We start from the raw sequence: 18,420 nt of genomic DNA, 5'->3' as shown, positions 1-18,420 counted from the left end.
AAATAATAACAAAAAGGCAGCTTTCATATTATTTAGACTAGACCTGCTTGCATTTTATTTATTATTATTACTATATATACTTTGTTTCGTTGTTGTCTTTTTAAACTCACAAACATTTATAAATTATATACATCATACATTATTTATTCTTGATTCTTATTGATTATTTTCTATCACACACTTTGATTATTATTAATTATTATTTAAAACGTTGTTAACCTGGCAAACAAATTTAAAGTTTGCTTCCACATAAAACTTAAGAATAGCATTTAACTGAAAAAACACTAATTTATATATTAGGATTAAGATTAAAACACTCACACACGAAACTCGTAAATAAAATAATAACAAAAAAAGTAAATAGCTGCACAGTAAATAAATAATCAATAAGATATCGTAAATATGTATAATAAAATACATAAATACAAAACCACGTACATGAAATTATATTTCATTTAAAATGGGCCAAATTCAAATATTTAAAAGAGTCAACTATCGATTATGGGCGGGAGATGTTGAACGTATTGCAAGTTGGCAGGAAATATCGAATGCAGTTGCATTCGATTGTATTTGCAATTGTATCGATACGTCGAGAAACATCGACTATCTGGAAATTTTAACTTTCAGTTTATCCTAATTTTAAAATGCTATAACTTTGAAATTAATTAAAATTTTGATGCAAATTTAAATTTATGAAGCTCGTCAACCCAAGGGGAGAGAAATTAAAAATTTAATTAAAAAAAAAAAATTCATAAAATCGAAAAAATTCCAACAAAAATTCTGCAAAAATATAAAAAATTCTAGCTTCAAAAATAAGAAAAATTTCAATTTTGTTGAATTTTCGTAGTTGCAACTAAATTTTTTTTATTAAATTAGAACAAGTTGCCAGATCGGAAAATTTTGTAGGGTGGCAGCCCCAATTAGAACAATCAACAACAACAATCTGTTGATTGTATCGGATGAATAAATTTGATATTTTTGTGGTTTTTTTAACCAGTTAATATTATTAACATTAAATTGTAACAGTATTATTTTGATGAAGTATGGAGCAGATATGTCGCGTTTGTCTGTGCGAATCCGTCACACTTGTTGATATATTCGCCCAGATGCATAATGAAGAGGAAATTAGTTTGGCAGAAATGTTGAACGAATGCGCCGAGTGCAAGATAAAAATCGACGATGAATTGCCAAAGATGATATGCATGGAGTGTTCCTTGGATGCAGAGAGAGCGTTCAAGTTTAAGCGCAGGTACGAACAGAGCTACAAGCTGCTGACCTTGAAGGTGGAGAAGCGGGAACTGGAAGTGGATGCTGACTTTTGTGATTTGCTCGAGGCAGAAGATTGGGATCTTCCCAGCAGAGATTGCATCAAGATCGAGCTAGACGAAAGTACCGACGAATTCGAAGAGAAGGAATCTCCCAAGCAGACACCAAACACATCTGAAGAACCAAAGCAGGAGGAGATTCAAAAGAAACCCACCAAGGAGGAAAACTTTCAAGAGAATATGTCTCCGCCATTTGCCGGATTTGAGGAGGAGGAAGAGACTTCAAATCGCAATCCTGTTCGCAAATCTCAGCGCAAGTGCTACGTAGATCTTAGCAAGGATTTGGAATCTGACAGCAGCAACTACACTGACTTCAGTGTAGATGAAGATGAATTTGAAATAGATGAACTGATGGACAAGAAATCATGCAGCAAAGGATTCGCCGACAAAACACCAACAACAGGACGTCCACACAAGTGTCCGGAATGCCCAAAGTCCTTCAGCAGAATCGATACTCTCAAAGGACACATACGCACTCACACTGGAATGCGTCCCTACGAATGTCCCTATTGCCCCAAGGTCTTTGCCCAGAGCCACCATGCCAGAGATCACATTCAAGTGCATAATGAAAAGCGTCCACATAAGTGTCCACATTGTCCAAAGGCCTTTGGCCAAAAGTCCAACTTGAAAGCACACATTTACGTACATGCTGGAGAAGGACCATACAAATGTAACCAGTGTACGAAATCATTTTGCAGGAACTATGATCTCAAGGCTCACCTGCGTGTTCACACCGGCGATCGTCCCTATAAGTGCACTCCCTGTCCGAAAGGCTTCAACCGCCGTCGAGATCTTGAGCGGCATGTCAGGATTCATACGGGCGAAAATCCCTTCAAGTGCACCAAGTGCGTTTTACAATTCGGCAGGAAAGATCAACTACAGGCTCACATTCGTGGACATGAAATGGGTAAAATTGTTCCACGCCTCAAACGCAACAAAAAAGAGCAAAAAATCCAAAACAAATCCTAATATACTTGTTAAAGATATACATATGTATATAGATAGATAGTATTATTATAAAAGACTTGATATGCTTGTATGACACTCAGCGGGAACTATGAGAATAGTTATATAGTTATATTTTTTGAAATGAATGGTTTATTTGGATCTTTTAATTATTTTTAAATTTAAGTGAACGCATTATTAATGAATTTCCATGTAAATTGTAAGCATTTTTTATTGAAATAAGAAAACATATATTTTTTCTTGAATGAATTTTCATTTAAAAATGATGCGTCATTTTCTTAAAATGAGGAATATACAAATCTTAAATTTAAGTATCATTGCTTTTAATTCAATTAAATGTTTTGACAAATTTAAAAATCATATTTTATTTTGCAAAAAAAAAACACATTTCTGCGATTTTTTTTTTTTTTAGTTTTTATAGTTGCTTTTAATTCTTAATACAAATAAAAATAAAGATAACAAGATAGGGTGTAACTATTGGAACAAATCTTTTTTTAATAGTTATCTGAAAAACTGTTAATTTCATAAACAAAACTCTATGCTAAATTTAAAAATCTTTATGTTAAAATGAAGAATGTATATTTTCATAAATGATATTGGATTTTAATTAAAAAGTCTTTTTCATCAAGATGAAGAATCTAAGTATATTTTCTTGAATGAATTTCCATTTTAATTTGTAGCATCCTTTTAAGATAAATTGTTTTTTTTAACAAACTTCCATTTACTTTTAAGCAATCCTTTGTTAATATAATAAATATATATATTTGCTTAATTTATATAAAACAATTTATTTCTTAACATTATTTACTTTTTTTGTCCTTTTTGATTTTAGCTTTTGAGCTATCTTTGCTCTTTTTCTTTTGCTTATCATTTTTTGAATTGGTCTCGGATTTATTTTTCTTTGCTTGCTTGGAAGCTTTACCGTTTGGCTGTGGCTTTTGCTGCGGTTTGTCCAGGTTCATGGGCAGCGGCAGCTTTTCCGGTCGGATTTTGGTGGATATATCCTCGCGTTCTAGCGGCTTCTTGGCACGCATCTTTGCCTCCGATTTGCGCACCTTTTTCATTTGCAGCATGTATTCCGGCACCGTTCCGCCGGAATTCTTAATTATCTGCGCAATGCTGTGAATGGAACCTGATTAGTTGGATATTGAAGTTTATTGAACACTCTGTTACCTTCTCAAATTGGCCGTATCATCTTGGGTAAAGAAGGTAATGGCACGTCCGGGACGTCCTGCACGACCTGTGCGTCCAATGCGATGAATGTAGGAGATGGTTGTCGGCGGAAAGTCATAATTGATGACCAGATTGACGCCCTTGAAGTCAATACCGCGTCCCATTAGCTCCGTACAGATGAGTACCCAGATGTGACCCTCGCGAAAGGCGCGCACACAATTGTCGCGCTGATGTTGCGACCGCTCCGCATGGATGACATCCACATTGATGCCATCGTAGAGCAGCTCCTCGAACAGCTGCTTCGCCCGCTCCTTGCTCTGCACAAAGACCAGCACTGGTGGCTGCAATCCCTGTCGGACCATTTCACGCACCGCCAGCAGTTTGCCACTCTCGGAGCCCACAAAGAGCAGCTCCTGCTGCACTGTATCCGTTGCGCTGTTCTGCACGCCAATTGTCACACGCACCAGATTTTTGAGATGCCTCAAGGCCCATTTGGCCACGGGCACCGTGTAGGTGGCACTGAAGAAGGCCACACGTTTCTGGGCATGTGTGCAGGCTGTGTAGATGTCATCCAGCTGCTCCTTGAAGTTGTTCTGTCCCTCCTCCATAAGTCGATCAGCTTCGTCCAGCACAAACCATTCAATGCCCTTGAAATCCAACAGTGGAGGCTGTTGCTGCAGCAGGAAACGCACACGATTCGGTGTGGATATCAATATATCGTACTTCTGCTTGCAATCCGGTCCATGTTGCTGCCGTGCCTCGCTCACCTTGCTGATGAAGTGCGTGCGCAGACCCGTTGATCTCGTTAGCTCTATGCACTCCCGATAGATTTGCTGGGCCAGCTCACGGGTGGGTGCAAGCACAAGCGCACGTAATCCAGTTGTCTTGTGGCTACGCAGTCCATTGATGATGGGCGTGAGAAAGGCTAGGGTTTTACCTGATCCAGTTGGTGCACAGGCCATTAGAGCTCTATTCTTGAGCAGCACGGGCAGTGCTTGCATTTGAATAGGCGTCGGCTGTGGGAAGCCATAGGACAAGAGGTTCTCCTTGAGACGCGGCAACAGATTGTACTCTGCGGAATTCAGCTCGTCAAAGCTGGTAATGGGCGCTGGCACAGCCTTGCCCAGCACTGTTATGCTGTGCTGCTTACGCAGGGAACTGATATGCTCCACACGCTGCTGTTGCTCCAACTGCTCCGATGACAATTCCTTTTTAACCTTCTTACGTTTGGGCTCATTTGCCGGAGTGCCGACAGCGTCAGCAAGTAATCGAAACTGTGTAGTTGCTGTGCATTCCTCTGATAGCTTTGGCACTTTGGCTGACTTGGTATCCGGTTTAATATCCTCCGTATCCTGTTTTATAATGTGTGCAAACTTTGTGTTTGCTGAGGGCGCCTGTAAATAATTCCCATTTAAACGTGTACTTCCATTAGTAGGATTCAACATACCGTACGCTTTTTGGTAAAACGAACACCTGCTGTTAATTGTTTAAATATATCATGTGTATCCATTTTGTTGAAGTATTTTATTTAAATTAAACAAAATTGTCACGCACGTGCATTTGTTTTGTTATTGCAGCAGAGTTGTCACATGCTGTCACAGACAACGAAATATTATCGATTATTGCAGAAGAGTGGTCAGCGGCTATCAAACTATCGCTAGTAACAGCATGCGCTTAACGATAAATCGCAGCACCTACCCTCTGATGTGTCAAGCTATCGATAAGCATAACCGATTATTGAGTTTGAAGAAATTATTTGCAATTCACGTATTTATTTTACTTTGTTTTATTTCTATTCCCCCTCTGTGTTTACCAATGCATCGAGCAGCTCCACCCGTCGACGTAGTCCTTTGACATCCTTCTCGCTGCCTCTAGGTCCGGAGAGTACTCCACCCCAGCTAAATTTTTGTTGCCCGCCAACGTCCGTCTCCAAGTAGTTATCCTGGAAATCAATGCACAGATTGTGCATGGCACAAATACTTTCCACAATGAGTCGCACTTCATTCAGATCACGTGCCTCCAGTGCATAAAGAGTGTGAAATCGCCGTGCTAAAGTGTCGACAACATTGTCAGCCAATTCAAATGCTGGCTTTAACAGACCGTTAAATACGGTGTCCTTGCGAAAGCATTCCGTTTCAATGGGACGTATTAAGTAGGATTTGAGAGGGAAACTTGTGCTGCCAATGAGGTAACTACCTGCTGGCATTGTACGTGGGTTGAGTGCCAGAGTTTGTCCTATGGGCGACTCCTCAAAAGTGTAATCCTGCTCCAGTTCAACATAGCAGTCGATAATCTTGTTTTCTGCATTGCAGATTAGCTGCAGGACAACTGCTACCTCGGCGTGTTCACTCTCCATAAAGATGTCCACTCGTTTCAAGGCTATAATACCGAAAAGCTCCTGAAAGCAGCTGAGCTGTGGAACACCTTGGAATCCTTGCAACGTGCATTGCTGTGCCTCCAAAGAATTGGGCCATTTGATGAAACTTTCATAGTTGTCCGAGATTATGTGCCAGAAACTACGCACTACCTGCTGGCAAAGAGACCATGGCAACTGAAATTTGCGCGAAATTTCCTCGAAATGTTCATCCGTTGACAGTTTCCACAGTGCCAGCGATAGAGTTGTCTGTGGAGTAGGTGCTCCCGGGAGCACATGCCTCCGCAGAATCTCCTCGAGTTCCTGTTGTATTTTCTGTCGATGGATAAGATAATTTCCAAGCTATTTAGTTTGTATCTGGAATCACGGTTGCCACTTTATGAAAAGTGTACAATTTTCGAATTTTTATGAATAATTTAAAACGACAATGTAATTTTAAATTTAAAAATAATTAAATACATTTACATCTATATAAAAGAATATGCACTGTACCGAAAATATCCCATTTTCAATTAAAAATGGACCTAAAGTACTAACGAGTAAAAGTTATACCAGGAATGGCCACTTCATGGAAAAATTATACATTTTTTTAAATGAGCTGTACTAATCATTTTGCATTTTTAAAACAATAAATTAATTTTAAATTTTAGTTAATACATATAAATAAAAGAATATGCAGTGTACAAAAAAATTTCACTTTTTGCAAAAAAAAAATTACCATTGGTACATGGTACTAACGAACAAAGTTGAACCAGTTATGGTACAAGAAATGTACCAATTATAGTAACCGTTTCAGCAATAGGAAAACTTACTAGAAATGTCAGCTTGCGCATATGCAAATACGATTCGAACTGCGAGTCCACATAACGATGCAGCAAACTGAGTTCCGTGTATTTCCACTCCATTTTGGAAGTCTTCTTTATCTTCAGTTCCTCTGTAGTCTGCTCGACTTGTTTTCGTTTCAGTTCTTCTTTTCCCTTTCCGACATTTGACACCGCACGTTTCCGCTGCATCAGTGCAAAAATCTCCGCCTCATCATCATCGCTGCCTTCGAGCAGCTGTAAACTTAAAGAGAAGTTACCGCTGGTGAAGGTGGAGTGCCTGGGCGGCTCATCGATGAGTAGGTCCTTTGTAATGATTGTGGCTATATTAGCTAAAACCGCGCGTTCCTCCATTTTAGTTGCAGCAGTGTCTGCGGCTTTCTGTCAGCTGTTCAGGACTTTTCCTTTTCCACCCTCATTATCTGCGAGCATGGCAATGCTGTTCCGCCATCAGCTGACTTGGATTAAGCGCCAAACTTACGCAAATGAATTCCATGCCATTTAATATTTATTATTACTACAATATTAACATTTAAAAGGAGCGTTGTTGAACAATGGTTTCTTCCCTATTATTTTTCGTTCGTTGAAAATCTCGCGCGTCATTTTAAGTCGAAGGGCTGCCACCTTTTCCAGAATAATAAATCTGGCAAGCCGTACAATTTTAGCTAAAATGTTGAAAATAGGTAAAAAGAAAAAAAAAACTTATTTTTAATTTTTTCTTAATTTTGAAGCTAGAACTTCTAAAACTATCGCAGAATTTCTGTGTGAATTTTGTATATTTTATGATATACTTTAGAATTAAATTTGTAACTTTTCTACCCGTGGGGTGACGAACTTCCAACATTCATTAAAATGTTGACCTTTATTCTTAATCGCTCATTTTCCGTTACAAGGCAGTTCTTGGTAATCGCATTGCAGACGCACTAGAAATATTATAAAATTGTTTTAAATTATTAAAAATTCATCTTTAAACTCTTTCATACCTTTGCCTGCCTCCTTCACTTCAAAACTATCCCAGGTACACTCATGCAAGCCGGGATCAGAATAACGGACTTTGGGGCGATTAGCAGGCATCAAAGCTCCGGCACGTAGTTGATGGACACGCTGACGCAGTGCTAAAAGAACCTCAGCATGTCGCTCAGAGTAAACCAGATTATTTTGCTCGCAGGGATCCTCAGTGAGATCGTACAGACACTCCTCCAGCAGAGCATTGCAACCACGTTGTAAGTCACCACAGCGCACAGTTGCAGATCTACCAAGGATATTTACCCGCGACTGTGTCAGTCTCTGTAGATCAAATCGCGAGAGGGCTTTCGAAGTAGGTGAATTGCGCACCTCAACCACATAACGACGTCCGCGAGGATCTAGATCATCTAACTCGCGATAGGTCAGTAAATTATCGTATTGACCTGTCGAAGTCGTGCCATTCACGTACTTCCATTGGCCGAGCATCAAGGAGCTCACTTGCCACACATCATCCAGGTTGTGTAGAATCTCTCGTGGCACATGAGCAGCATCTTTTGATCCTGACAGCTGTGGCCACAAGTCAATGCCATCGAGTTTCAGCGACTCTGGTAGCTCAATCCCGGCTGCATGTGCTAGAGTCGGCAGAAAGTCTCCCACATAAATGGGCTGAGTAAACAGATTGCCTCGTGCCTCCAGCAATGGACTCCAAATGGCTCCGGCCACACGCACGCCACCTTCCCAGGGTGTATTCTTCTGACCTTTAAGTGGCCAATTGGAGCCTGTATTGGCGAACATGCCAACTGAAGGTCCGCCATTGTCCGAGTAGAAGATGACAATGCTGTTCTCCAGCTGCTCTGTGCTCGCCAAGGCGCTGACAATGCGGCCCACACTCTGATCCAGGCGTGAAACCATGGCTGTAAAATAAGTAATAAATAATGATATTTTCCAACTTTAACTAACACTACTCACCAGCATACTTTCTGCGATTTGGATCTTTAATGTGAACAAATTTACTGAGTTCATCCTGTGGCGCCTGCAATGGTTCCTTAAGATTGGCCGTGTGTGGTGCCAAATGGCTGAGCATTAAGAAGAGAGGCTTCTGCTTAGTCGGTTGCTCTTTTATAAGACGCTCCGCCTCGTTGGTCAATAAATCGGTGACATAGACATTACGATCTGCACATTCCGGCTCCATGTTTCGTCTAAAATCATAGCCCATGCTGTAGTTATCAGCCGGCATTTTCGAGCGTCTTGAATAGTAGTCAATGTAGGCTCCCCAATAGCCATAATGGTAGTCAAAGCCTCTGTGTGTGGGCGTGTACTCTGGCCTAGCGAATCCCAAATGCCACTTTCCTATTAAATTGGTAGAGTATCCTGCATTCCGAAAGATCTCTGGCATCAACGTAGTATTCAGTGAAAGTGCCCAGGGCTCCTCATTGCTAATTACAAAATGTTGGGTACCTGAACAGAACTCCTCTTTAGTTATTTAACTAAAGCCAATCTGTTTGTATTCACAGCTCACCTGTGTGTATGGGATATTTCCCGCTTAGCAGAGCTCCTCGGGAAGGTGTACACATGGGCGGTGCATAGAGACGATCCAAAATGCGTCCATGATAAGCCAATGCATCAATATTTGGTGTTAGAAATTCTCTTCCACCGCGAAAGCTCACATCATCAAATCCCTGTAAGTGATATCAGGTGTTAATTTATTGCTGATGACCCAAAAACCGGGTTACATACCATATCATCAGCTAATAAAATAATAATATTAGGCAATTTATTGCGGGTTGTGTTTGTCATTGTAGCATTTGCCTTAATCCACTCGAGATTAAATAAAAGTAAAAGTGCTGATAAGATGACGACACACATTTTAATAAATATACGTATTTCTTTGTAAATAAAAATATTTAAATGCCGCTCGAAAACCGTTCCATTCGAGAGCCACAAAGCGACTGATTATATATATTTATTGGTCGCTGATCAAGCTTAGATGCCAGGCGGTCTTACGTAGTTGATTTATTTGCGACAATAACAACAACTGTTGTTAATTAAACAAGCTACCCAATTTGTTTACAATCCATTTGTAGTTTTATAAAAAAAATAAAACAAGTTGTGCATATATTTACAACTGAAAAATGTGTGGCGCACTTTTAGGCATGAAATTCGATAAGTTTCAGATTGTATTTAAGTATTTTATATACTAAATCCGTATTTAATTTGACATATTTCGTATTGCAAATCGTGCTTGAATTTCAAATATCAAACAAATATTTTTGTGACATTCTTTTTTTTATATTTAAATTATGGAGTCTGTGGGAAATAATACTGGAAATTGTGATGAATTGATCATAAAACAGCAGCGAGAGATTGAAAAGGAGGTGAGAAACATGCAATCATTTGATGTATATTTAAACCTTACAATTGGCATATTTCTCTTCATATGCATTCTTTATATAGATCATTGAATCAACTCCCTTGGTCAGTGAAGAACTGCCATTAACTTGTTTAGTGGCTGAATATAATGGAGACGTCGTTTTGACGGCTAAGATTGAAGATTTGGCTGGAAAATATAAATATATACGACGAACACGTCCTGACGGAAATTGCTTCTTTCGAGCTTTTGCCTATTCATATCTGGAGAATTTGGTCACAAATAGCCGGGCTTATCATGATTTTCGCATACTTGCGGAACACTCAAAAGACAAGCTTATACAACTTGGATTTCCTAGCTTTACCTTGGAAGACTTTCATGGAACTGTAAGAAATGAGACAAATTTTTCAATGAAAAATATCACGTTTTTGTTTATTTCAGTTCATGGATGTAATAAATCGTGTTAGTCCGGATAATATTGGTGGATCTCTGCAAGCTAAAAATGAATTGCACTGTGTATTCAATGATCAGGGATATTCCGATTATGTGGTTGTTTATCTACGTTTAATCACATCGGGAAAATTGCAGGAGAATGCTGAATTCTATCAACATTTTATTGAAGGTGATCTTTCCATTGAAGAGTTCCGTCATCAAGAAGTCGAACCGATGTTTAAGGAATCGGATCACATTCATATCATTGCTCTTTGCACGGCCCTGGGAGTGGGAGTACGTGTTGAATATCTGGACAGAGGCGAAAGTGGCACTGTGAAAACTCACGATTTCCCCGAGGGATCACAGCCAATGGTTTATCTCATTTACAGACCCGGACATTATGATATACTCTATCCAAACTGAATTTAGATAATAAATTGTAAACATAATTAAATTTGTAGGATGATTCAACCATCATATGTAGAAGTAAATATTCCAGAACCCTCAAGTCTTTAAATAAGTGATGTAAGTCCAAATTGTGAATCGAGTTGAAAATCGAAATGTACAAATCTAAATGCAAAAAATAGGCAAAATGTATAAAAAAAACTTAGATTTAAAAATAAAAATATTAACTTCAAAATGTAATACAAAACTTATTAGTAGATTTACTTTGTGTATCCTATAGCTGGGAACTTGACTATAGAGTTTTAACTTTTTAAACTCTGCAAACCAAAAGTAAACGCTTTCGTTATTTTACTCATAAAGAGTGTTGTTGTATATTGTCTCTTTACTTTAATGGTTAACACTTTTTTAAACACTTATCCCCAATTTTCTCTAGCTATACTTATTCTAGCCGTACACTGAAAAAACTTTGTGGGGCCATAATAATGCTGCTGAATGTTTAAAAAACTTGGATTTTTGAATTGTAAGTTATGTTTATAAGATATTTATTTTAAGAATTATACAAATTAGATTATTGATACAGACAAAAATTAGTTATCAGCTAAGTTCCCATTACAATCACACAGTCAATACTACAGAATGAACACACAGATATACACAGACGCACAGACACACCTAGAGTCTACTCATTAGCTAGTTTAAAGGCATAATCAATTACTCATTATGAGCTCCTTCTATGTTCCTATCACCAGACGACACCGCGCACCGAGGCGGGCAGACCACAGATGGCATTGTGGACGGGTATGGCCAGGAAGCCGGCAAGGGCAATGCCATAGGAATCCGATTGCACCACCATGGACATGGCAAACTGCTGACGACCTGCCGGTATCTCTTTGGACATGCGATAGAAGGTGTTCACATAGGCGCCACCGCCCAACAGGCCTTCCCACAGGACAATGGTGAAAACAATCCAAATACTCGGCGTGTAGAACCAAATGACTTCAGTGAGAAAGTAGACAACGTTAATGAACTGAAACACGGACATCAGCCAGATTTTGTTCAGCTGGAAAATGTTGACCGATGAGCGGGAGATAAAGACGCCTATCTGATAATCCACATTCAGCCAGCGATACTGCGAGGCTCTGTCCAGGAAAATGTTCTCAAAGTAAACCAGCTCGAACTGTGGGAAGAATACTTCAATTAGCAATAAGTTTAAAAAAAAGAAGATATTTATAGCTTACCAGTCCCTGATTGATAAAGTACTCAAAGAAGTAGACCAAGCACAGCGGAAGCATGTACTTAAACAAATGCTTAACATAGGACATCTTCTCCTTAAAGCCCACCAAAGGTTTATCATCGCTAATAAGCTCCTCTGTCGATTCCACGGTCGTGACAGGTAAAACTTGTGGACGCCGTAGTAACAGCCAGAAGGCAAGGGCTTCAATTGCAGGAAAGATCAACATGATCAGCATGGTATCACGTGGACTCACGTTCAAGGAACGTAACGTGGCATAACTGAGAGAACCAATGACACCAGCGCCTCCTGTGCCCGATGACCAGGTGGAGATGACATTTCTGAGGAAAGTTTTAATATGAAAATTAAATAAAATGAAACACTAATAAAAAAATTTTGTTTTTGATGAATTTTTTAAAAGAATAATTCTAGTTATTGTCTTAAGATCTTTTTATTTAACAATGTTTCAATTATTTTGTAGTTTTGACTTGAAAATATTTCATTTGAGGATCAAAATTCTTTTATTTACAAATCAGTGAAATAAACCATTAACTTACTTGTTAAAACTCGAGGAATACGCCAGGAAGGTGGTTTCTCCAATGCCACTGCTGGCTGAGGTAATAACCACGCCCAACAACGCCATCCACTCGGCATTCGCAAAGCCAACGAACAGGAAACCCGCCGCCGATAAGGCAACTGCAATGCCAATGCGTACACTGGAAAAAAAATTACAGAAATATGGTGTAAGTAAGAACGATTTGGTGTAAAGCAATACTATCACATATTAATACACATAAGAAAACAATATGAAAGGTAATTGCTTCGTTATATAGAATTAGTTAAGCACAAAAAAGGTCATTAGTTATTTTCTTAACTCAAGAATTATAACAAAATAAGAAAAAAAAAATAATTTCTTTGCAAGGTTAAATATGCGAATTTTTTTTCATTTTCAAAACAATTACATAAAACGATCTTTTATGGATCTTTTATAGCGGGAAACTCACTTGACCCAGAAGGGAAAGAAGGGCATCAGTATTTTGACAAACAGTGAGGGTAATACATCCGCCAGTAAAATGGCACCTGTGGAAACCAAATGACATTCGCGTCCGTTGCCACCTTCAGCGCCAACATCTTTAGCCGGCTATAAAAAAATAAGAGTTATCAGCTAGTACACATTCCCGTTCATAACAATGTCACCTTGGAACTAACCTCATCGTTAAACTGTGCTATGATGTCATGAGCAGCACTCAGCATTACCACATAGCCGTAGTTATTACACAGACCCAGTATCCAATAGGCTGTCAAGTCCCGCCACAGACCGCGATCATGTCTAACGGAGTGGGCGCCATTTGTGGAAGCCACAACCACTTGAGGATTGTGTTCGCTTTCCTCCGCCTCTTGCTGCTTCGTCTCCGACATTCCTAGCAGGAGTTCTAAAATAATATAAATTGGATAATTTATTTTTGTGATCCTTTTTATTGCCAACAAGAGCTTTCGCTTCTGGTTTCTTCTCAGGTTTTTCTATATGAAAAGTTGTAAAGCAGAAACTTTTGCCAACATTTCGCTAGGATAAGGACAATCTTTCTATTCAATTATTGCAATAATCCTATATAAGCTTTAAATCTTTTGATTTTGTGTTAAATCTAAAATGTTCTGATTCCACATAAACTTTACATTTTTTTAAAGATTTAAGATTTTTGAATCTAGTTCTAATTGCAAAACTTTTGCTAATAAACATTTTTTATAATCATCTGAGGTCAAGGAAATCCGAACATAAACTTCTCATAATCTTTGAAATTTATATAGCTTATAAATTTATATATAATTGATCATCATCTTCAGAGCTGCCGCTTCATTTCAGCTGTTTGTAATTTATAAAGAGTCTTCTTTTTTTAAACATTCAAAACAGTTTGAGTATATATCTTTTAATAACTGTATAACCTTTAGAGTTTGTTGTTTGTACAGGTGTAATATATGTAGACAACATGAAACTGGCACGCTATTTAAAAGCTCTTTTTTATCTTAGCTTTAATTTGTTTAAATGTCACGCTTGGTTTAATAACACACTAATATATTACTTTGCAATTATTTGAGAGAAGCTTTCATTATTAAGCTAAACATGTTCGACTGCGGTCTTGAGGCGCACGAAATTTCATTGAGCAAGTTCAGGAGAACAAAATGAGAAATACGTGCTTCGAATTGTTAACTAAATGATGCAATTGTTTATAATTGTTTAACTATCTTACACTTCCTATCTTTAACAATGTGCATAATATTAAGCTTAACATTAAGTAAGGCTCTCATTTTACTATTGTTTCTATTTATTCAAATTCTTGGCTTAAGAATTATGCGTATTGACGCACAAAAGTTGTTAAATATTTGCTTGGTTTATGACTACGTAAATTTGGCTTTTACTAACATTCGTTGACCTGGTCGAAAATCCAAGCTTCATTTCAATTGCGTCATTCGACTGAATTTAATTGTTATTTATTTTTGACCAAACTGGAAATTGGGTTTTGTTATATTTTTTCATGCAAACATATCATTAAAATACAATCTACTTATCAACCATCAAAAAGGGAACTGAAATAGGCCCGGATATAGAAAAATAGTCAACCGTTTATTGGCAACGATTTACAAATGGGCAAAGTGCAAAATTTTTCATTTGTTTACAATCACAAGAACTTGTGACTTGATTAAAAAAAGAAAATAAATCGCTAAATAAGATTATACTTAAAAGAAAGAAGAATCGATCGGCCCTATTTACCTTTCCATTAGCAACTAACATGGTACAGTAAATACCTCTTCTAGAATAAAAGAATGAGCTAAGTAACATATACGGATCAGCTCAGTTGCAACTAATAGAGTTATATCGATCTTTATCTACATAGGGTACCGAATATTGACTTAGTAAAATAAAAAGAGAGGCAGGAATAGAAGGGGTAGAAAGTTGCCCCTAAAGAAAAGTTGTAAATTATTATATCAACTTGATTTTTTCATGTACAGTTGCATATTATCGATGGCAACGAAAATACATTTTGCAGGGTATGCAGTTTGTCAAAGAGAAAGAGAGATAGTGAGAAAGTGATGTGGTGTAGAAAGTCGCCCGGCTAGAACAGTTGTATCTAATCAAATTATCTCGGCTAAATGCTCAGCTATTTGACCTTGCCAATTGCTTGAGATTAAAAAAAAAAGAAAAAGCTCTACAGACGTCGATCGGTCGCACGTGTGAATCAACCCAAGTGATTGTAATTAAAGCAATAGCAATTCAATTGTCAGTCAAAGTCTCAGGTAAAGTTCTTGATCAGAATCGATTCGAAGTCTTTTCAATTTGAGTTCTCTCTGAGTCATTCAGGTGCTTGCACTTTCCCACAGCAATGTTGTTGACCCACTTTGTAAGACTATCCCAGCTTAGTTGTCACTTTCGATGATAAAACCTGACACCCGTCCATCCAAAATGGTAAATGCACTACTCCGAATTATAACTTCCAATGTAAATTGAGACGAAAGTTTGCGACATTTGCCTTGGGTTAACAATTTATGCCTCAGTTACATTTGTGTTATTCACATGATATTCACTGTTTTTTTGTTGCTCGCATGAATACTGAATACATGTTCAAATTGCATATAGGAAGTTTAAGTTTCGTATTGCGAAAGATGGCACAGCTATAGATTTTTAAAGGAAACTAGAGAGGTGCGATATCGAGGCCAAAAATATATTAGAATTTTTATTGAGTTCACTGCATGAACTGAGTTGTTTGAAATCAGGGCTGGGAGTACTGATTACATTTTTTTTCGATTAAATATTTTTAGTTAGTTGAATGAAATGATGTTTGTGATCCGGGTTTTTGAGTAAGAACAAAGCTGAATTTATTTTTTGAACAGTTTAAAATCTTAGTTTTTGAATTTTGTTCAATTGATAGAATCAAATGTTTTTTTTCGACTGATAAACCAGCTATTAAATTAAAGCGGCCACTAACTTCATTTAATTATATATATATTTTTTAAAATTTTATTTTTACATAAAAATATTCTAACATATGGGATTAAAGTTGAAAAATTTTTTTCAATGTATACGCTAAAAATTATAGTTTTTGAGCATGATAGTCATTAAAAAAACAGCTAGTTTTTAAATAGTTTAAATAAGAAAACGTGGAGAAAATGTTGGGGGTATTTAATTGCCATCTAGATAAGTTGTAACTAATAAATTTTTTCCCGCGTTCCTTAAAATTATTGCAAAGTGCAAAGATATAGAGTCTATACACGTAGATGCTCTATGTATTTTATATAGATTACGGATTGCAAATTATGTATTTTCTTTAGAAACTGACAACTACTTTTCTGATAAGATGATTACCCGTTACAGCGCACCTTTACTAGAACGTTATCTTTCAATTACTTGATCTAAGATGTTGCGTCTGCTGTTGATTATTTGTTTCTTAGATTTATACACCGAAAGTTTCCGAGACTTTTAGATAACGTCGCTGACACGACAACGCTTTGCGCGTTTTAACGTTTCGCGACCGACTGAATCTGACTGAACCGCCCACCAAACGGGACCCACAACAACGCCGACGATATCGACAGCGGCAGCGGCAACGGCAGCAGATGCAGTGGCAGCGACGGCGACGGCGACGGCGACGTTGAAGAGTCCAAGTGCTTAAATCACGCGAGTTGTGAGCGACAGCATAAAAAAGCTCAAAGAAATAAGAAACAACAATAAGAAGAAGTGCCGATCTGTCAGGTAATTTTGTTTTCGTGTAGGAGTGCACATATATACATATGTATGTTATATATATTTACAGCTACGGTGAAAATAATAGCGCCATGAGAAGGATATACCTACATTATTGTTGATGCTTTTTTAAATGTAATTGAAAAAAGTAAATTAACTTAAGAAAACGAAAGTGGTTTATTTATTTTTTGAATAATTATTATTTGCACTTTTGATTAAATCAAAAAATCATAAACTTTATCGGTGTTATTATTTTTAGCCGCACTGTTTACCTGTATCTGAGAACTGGTTCTCTTTATGAATAAGTAACGTTGCATTTACGAAAACCTTAACTGTGTGAATAGCCAAGTAGAGGACAAAAGGTAAGCGGTCGGAAGCGAGAAAAGAGGGAAGAGCGGTCTGTCAACGATCAATGTAAGTAACTTGATAATTTGAAAGGATCAAACACCGGTACTTCCTTTCAAATCTTAGAATCATTCCATTGAATTCTGTTCAAAGCTTCTTATAGTCAGGGGAACTTTGTGAGACAGCATAATTGGCTTCTTATTTATTTTTTCATGTAGAAAAAGGACCAAAATAGTTGCAGTCTGCTGAATCCTCCTACAAGTTAGTGTAAGATCTGAAGAGAGAACTTACGTGAAAGATTATCTCTGATTGCCCAGCATTAAAATATGAGGAACATATGTAATTGACAACTGGTTCTACAAGTTTCTATGAATAGGTGCCACTGCAGTAGGGAACAGAAGGGAGGACGTGCTCAGCAGCAAGGTTAATGGCTTGAAAGGCCGGTCAGCGAAGTCACGTTTTTATGCCAGCTTTTTTTTTCACCTGCGGCCTATATTTTTGTTGTTATTCTCTGCGACTGTGTGCAGCTGTTGATGAAGATTTCGGAATGAATTTATTGAAAATAATTTTTGGTGAAATTAATTAAGTATGCAGGCGGCAGACTTAATATTGTTTAGGATAAGCCTATTGTTAAAGCTAATTGTTGTTATTGACGCACATGGCGTATGCGCAATGGCAAACCTCGCACAGGAGAGCTCTAAGCAGGCTGAGAGACAGAGAGAGAGAGAGAGAGGGATGTAGGGAGAGATACTCACAAGTATTTTGAACCGGAATTCGAGTACTTGAGAAAATTATCTAAGTAAAATTTCAAATTTATGCTAACAAACACGAATTGCGACATAATTTAAAGTTCATTTACACGAGTTAAGCTGCATTTAATGAGCAGAAATCTTCGTATTCTCATTTTTAATGGCTCTTTAGTCATCAAATGATGAAGATAATAAAAACCTTAAAGCCTTATCAAGTACGCACAATTTATAGATTACCCTTTCAAGCACTTTACTTTACGTTGTACGCGTTTGAGAAATGAAATTGAACTGAATGTGAACAAGTTAAAGATATTTCAATACTATTTATATTACCTAGTACAAATTTATACTACTACTTATTCTTAGTAAAATATTAATACTATTACTAGTTTCAATACTATCACTTAATGATCTGATTGGGGTTTTCTGGGTTTCCCTCAATCTATGGAACTAGTGTTTGATCATTTAATCATTTTTTGAATTTCCTTGGACTTTTTTACTATTAGAAATTTTAAATTGTTATTTTCATC

The 18,420-nt window shown here is 37.5% G+C and overlaps 6 protein-coding genes across 9 annotated transcripts; 2 read left to right on the top strand and 4 right to left on the bottom strand.

The window, feature by feature from the left end:
- Positions 1 to 956: 956 nt before the first annotated feature.
- On the top strand, positions 957 to 2,311 carry LOC117787632 (zinc finger protein 436-like). Its single transcript, XM_034626204.1, has one exon. It carries the CDS (start codon positions 1,044 to 1,046, stop codon positions 2,292 to 2,294), a length of 1,251 nt encoding a protein of 416 aa, XP_034482095.1. The 5' UTR covers positions 957 to 1,043; the 3' UTR covers positions 2,295 to 2,311.
- Positions 2,312 to 2,914: 603 nt separating this feature from the next.
- Positions 2,915 to 4,974, bottom strand: LOC117787133 (probable ATP-dependent RNA helicase DDX52). The gene is made up of 3 exons (XM_034625573.1): positions 4,912 to 4,974; positions 3,465 to 4,858; positions 2,915 to 3,410 (listed from the first exon to the last, which is right to left on the bottom strand). Exons 1-3 carry the CDS (start codon positions 4,972 to 4,974, stop codon positions 3,092 to 3,094), a joined length of 1,776 nt encoding a protein of 591 aa, XP_034481464.1. The 3' UTR covers positions 2,915 to 3,091.
- Positions 4,975 to 5,231: 257 nt separating this feature from the next.
- Positions 5,232 to 7,269, bottom strand: LOC117788457. The gene is made up of 2 exons (XM_034627234.1): positions 6,651 to 7,269; positions 5,232 to 6,153 (listed from the first exon to the last, which is right to left on the bottom strand). Exons 1-2 carry the CDS (start codon positions 7,011 to 7,013, stop codon positions 5,257 to 5,259), a joined length of 1,260 nt encoding a protein of 419 aa, XP_034483125.1. The 5' UTR covers positions 7,014 to 7,269; the 3' UTR covers positions 5,232 to 5,256.
- A 236-nt stretch (positions 7,270 to 7,505) lies between these two features.
- Positions 7,506 to 9,558, bottom strand: LOC117788456 (arylsulfatase B). Its single transcript, XM_034627233.1, has 5 exons — positions 9,363 to 9,558; positions 9,145 to 9,304; positions 8,595 to 9,083; positions 7,643 to 8,539; positions 7,506 to 7,582 (listed from the first exon to the last, which is right to left on the bottom strand). Exons 1-5 carry the CDS (start codon positions 9,489 to 9,491, stop codon positions 7,536 to 7,538), a joined length of 1,722 nt encoding a protein of 573 aa, XP_034483124.1. The 5' UTR covers positions 9,492 to 9,558; the 3' UTR covers positions 7,506 to 7,535.
- Positions 9,559 to 9,893: 335 nt separating this feature from the next.
- On the top strand, positions 9,894 to 10,888 carry LOC117787649 (ubiquitin thioesterase otubain-like). Its single transcript, XM_034626226.1, has 3 exons — positions 9,894 to 10,000; positions 10,080 to 10,379; positions 10,435 to 10,888. Exons 1-3 carry the CDS (start codon positions 9,926 to 9,928, stop codon positions 10,846 to 10,848), a joined length of 789 nt encoding a protein of 262 aa, XP_034482117.1. The 5' UTR covers positions 9,894 to 9,925; the 3' UTR covers positions 10,849 to 10,888.
- Positions 10,889 to 11,348: 460 nt separating this feature from the next.
- Positions 11,349 to 18,143, bottom strand: LOC117788607 (battenin). 4 transcript variants are annotated; one of them, XM_034627416.1, is made up of 6 exons: positions 18,128 to 18,143; positions 13,271 to 13,494; positions 13,066 to 13,202; positions 12,619 to 12,777; positions 12,069 to 12,402; positions 11,349 to 12,007 (listed from the first exon to the last, which is right to left on the bottom strand). In XM_034627416.1, the coding sequence occupies exons 2-6, from the start codon at positions 13,478 to 13,480 to the stop codon at positions 11,573 to 11,575; spliced, it is 1,275 nt and encodes a 424-aa protein (XP_034483307.1). In that variant the 5' UTR covers positions 13,481 to 13,494; positions 18,128 to 18,143; the 3' UTR covers positions 11,349 to 11,572. The 4 variants fall into 4 exon arrangements, with proteins under 4 accessions (XP_034483307.1, XP_034483305.1, XP_034483304.1 ...); XM_034627414.1 differs by lacking the exon at positions 18,128 to 18,143 and adding an exon at positions 16,419 to 16,609; XM_034627413.1 differs by lacking the exon at positions 18,128 to 18,143 and adding an exon at positions 16,433 to 16,609.
- Between the last annotated feature and the right edge of the window lie 277 nt (positions 18,144 to 18,420).

Source organism: Drosophila innubila (genome assembly GCF_004354385.1).
Source record: "Drosophila innubila isolate TH190305 chromosome 3L unlocalized genomic scaffold, UK_Dinn_1.0 0_D_3L, whole genome shotgun sequence".
Lineage (NCBI taxonomy): Eukaryota > Metazoa > Arthropoda > Insecta > Diptera > Drosophilidae > Drosophila > Drosophila innubila.
The sequence above is the reverse complement of the archived record's forward strand: the minus strand, read 5'-3'. Positions and strand labels throughout refer to the sequence as shown.

What these genes read in the sequence shown, in the direction of transcription:
- LOC117787632 (XM_034626204.1), top strand. Translation starts at nt 1,044, where the DNA reads ATGGAGCAGATATGTCGCGTTTGTCTGTGCGAATCCGTCACACTTGTT.
- LOC117787133 (XM_034625573.1), bottom strand. Translation starts at nt 4,974, where the DNA reads ATGGATACACATGATATATTTAAACAATTAACAGCAGGTGTTCGTTTT. An exon ending in GTTTTACCAAAAAGCGTACG is followed by an intron (nt 4,859 to 4,911) that starts GTATGTTGAATC and finishes AATTATTTACAG; the next exon opens with GCGCCCTCAGCAAACACAAA. An exon ending in GATACGGCCAATTTGAGAAG is followed by an intron (nt 3,411 to 3,464) that starts GTAACAGAGTGT and finishes TTCCATTCACAG; the next exon opens with CATTGCGCAGATAATTAAGA.
- LOC117788607 (XM_034627416.1), bottom strand. Translation starts at nt 13,480, where the DNA reads ATGTCGGAGACGAAGCAGCAAGAGGCGGAGGAAAGCGAACACAATCCT. An exon ending in TTCTTTCCCTTCTGGGTCAA is followed by an intron (nt 12,778 to 13,065) that starts GTGAGTTTCCCG and finishes TTTTTTTTCCAG; the next exon opens with TGTACGCATTGGCATTGCAG. An exon ending in TATTCCTCGAGTTTTAACAA is followed by an intron (nt 12,403 to 12,618) that starts GTAAGTTAATGG and finishes AACTTTCCTCAG; the next exon opens with AAATGTCATCTCCACCTGGT.
- LOC117788456 (XM_034627233.1), bottom strand. Translation starts at nt 9,491, where the DNA reads ATGTGTGTCGTCATCTTATCAGCACTTTTACTTTTATTTAATCTCGAG. An exon ending in GAAATATCCCATACACACAG is followed by an intron (nt 9,084 to 9,144) that starts GTGAGCTGTGAA and finishes AGTTCTGTTCAG; the next exon opens with GTACCCAACATTTTGTAATT. An exon ending in AGTGAAGGAGGCAGGCAAAG is followed by an intron (nt 7,583 to 7,642) that starts GTATGAAAGAGT and finishes TAATATTTCTAG; the next exon opens with TGCGTCTGCAATGCGATTAC.
- LOC117787649 (XM_034626226.1), top strand. Translation starts at nt 9,926, where the DNA reads ATGGAGTCTGTGGGAAATAATACTGGAAATTGTGATGAATTGATCATA. An exon ending in AGCGAGAGATTGAAAAGGAG is followed by an intron (nt 10,001 to 10,079) that starts GTGAGAAACATG and finishes TTCTTTATATAG; the next exon opens with ATCATTGAATCAACTCCCTT. An exon ending in TGGAAGACTTTCATGGAACT is followed by an intron (nt 10,380 to 10,434) that starts GTAAGAAATGAG and finishes TGTTTATTTCAG; the next exon opens with TTCATGGATGTAATAAATCG.
- LOC117788457 (XM_034627234.1), bottom strand. Translation starts at nt 7,013, where the DNA reads ATGGAGGAACGCGCGGTTTTAGCTAATATAGCCACAATCATTACAAAG. An exon ending in TGCGCAAGCTGACATTTCTA is followed by an intron (nt 6,154 to 6,650) that starts GTAAGTTTTCCT and finishes ATCCATCGACAG; the next exon opens with AAAATACAACAGGAACTCGA.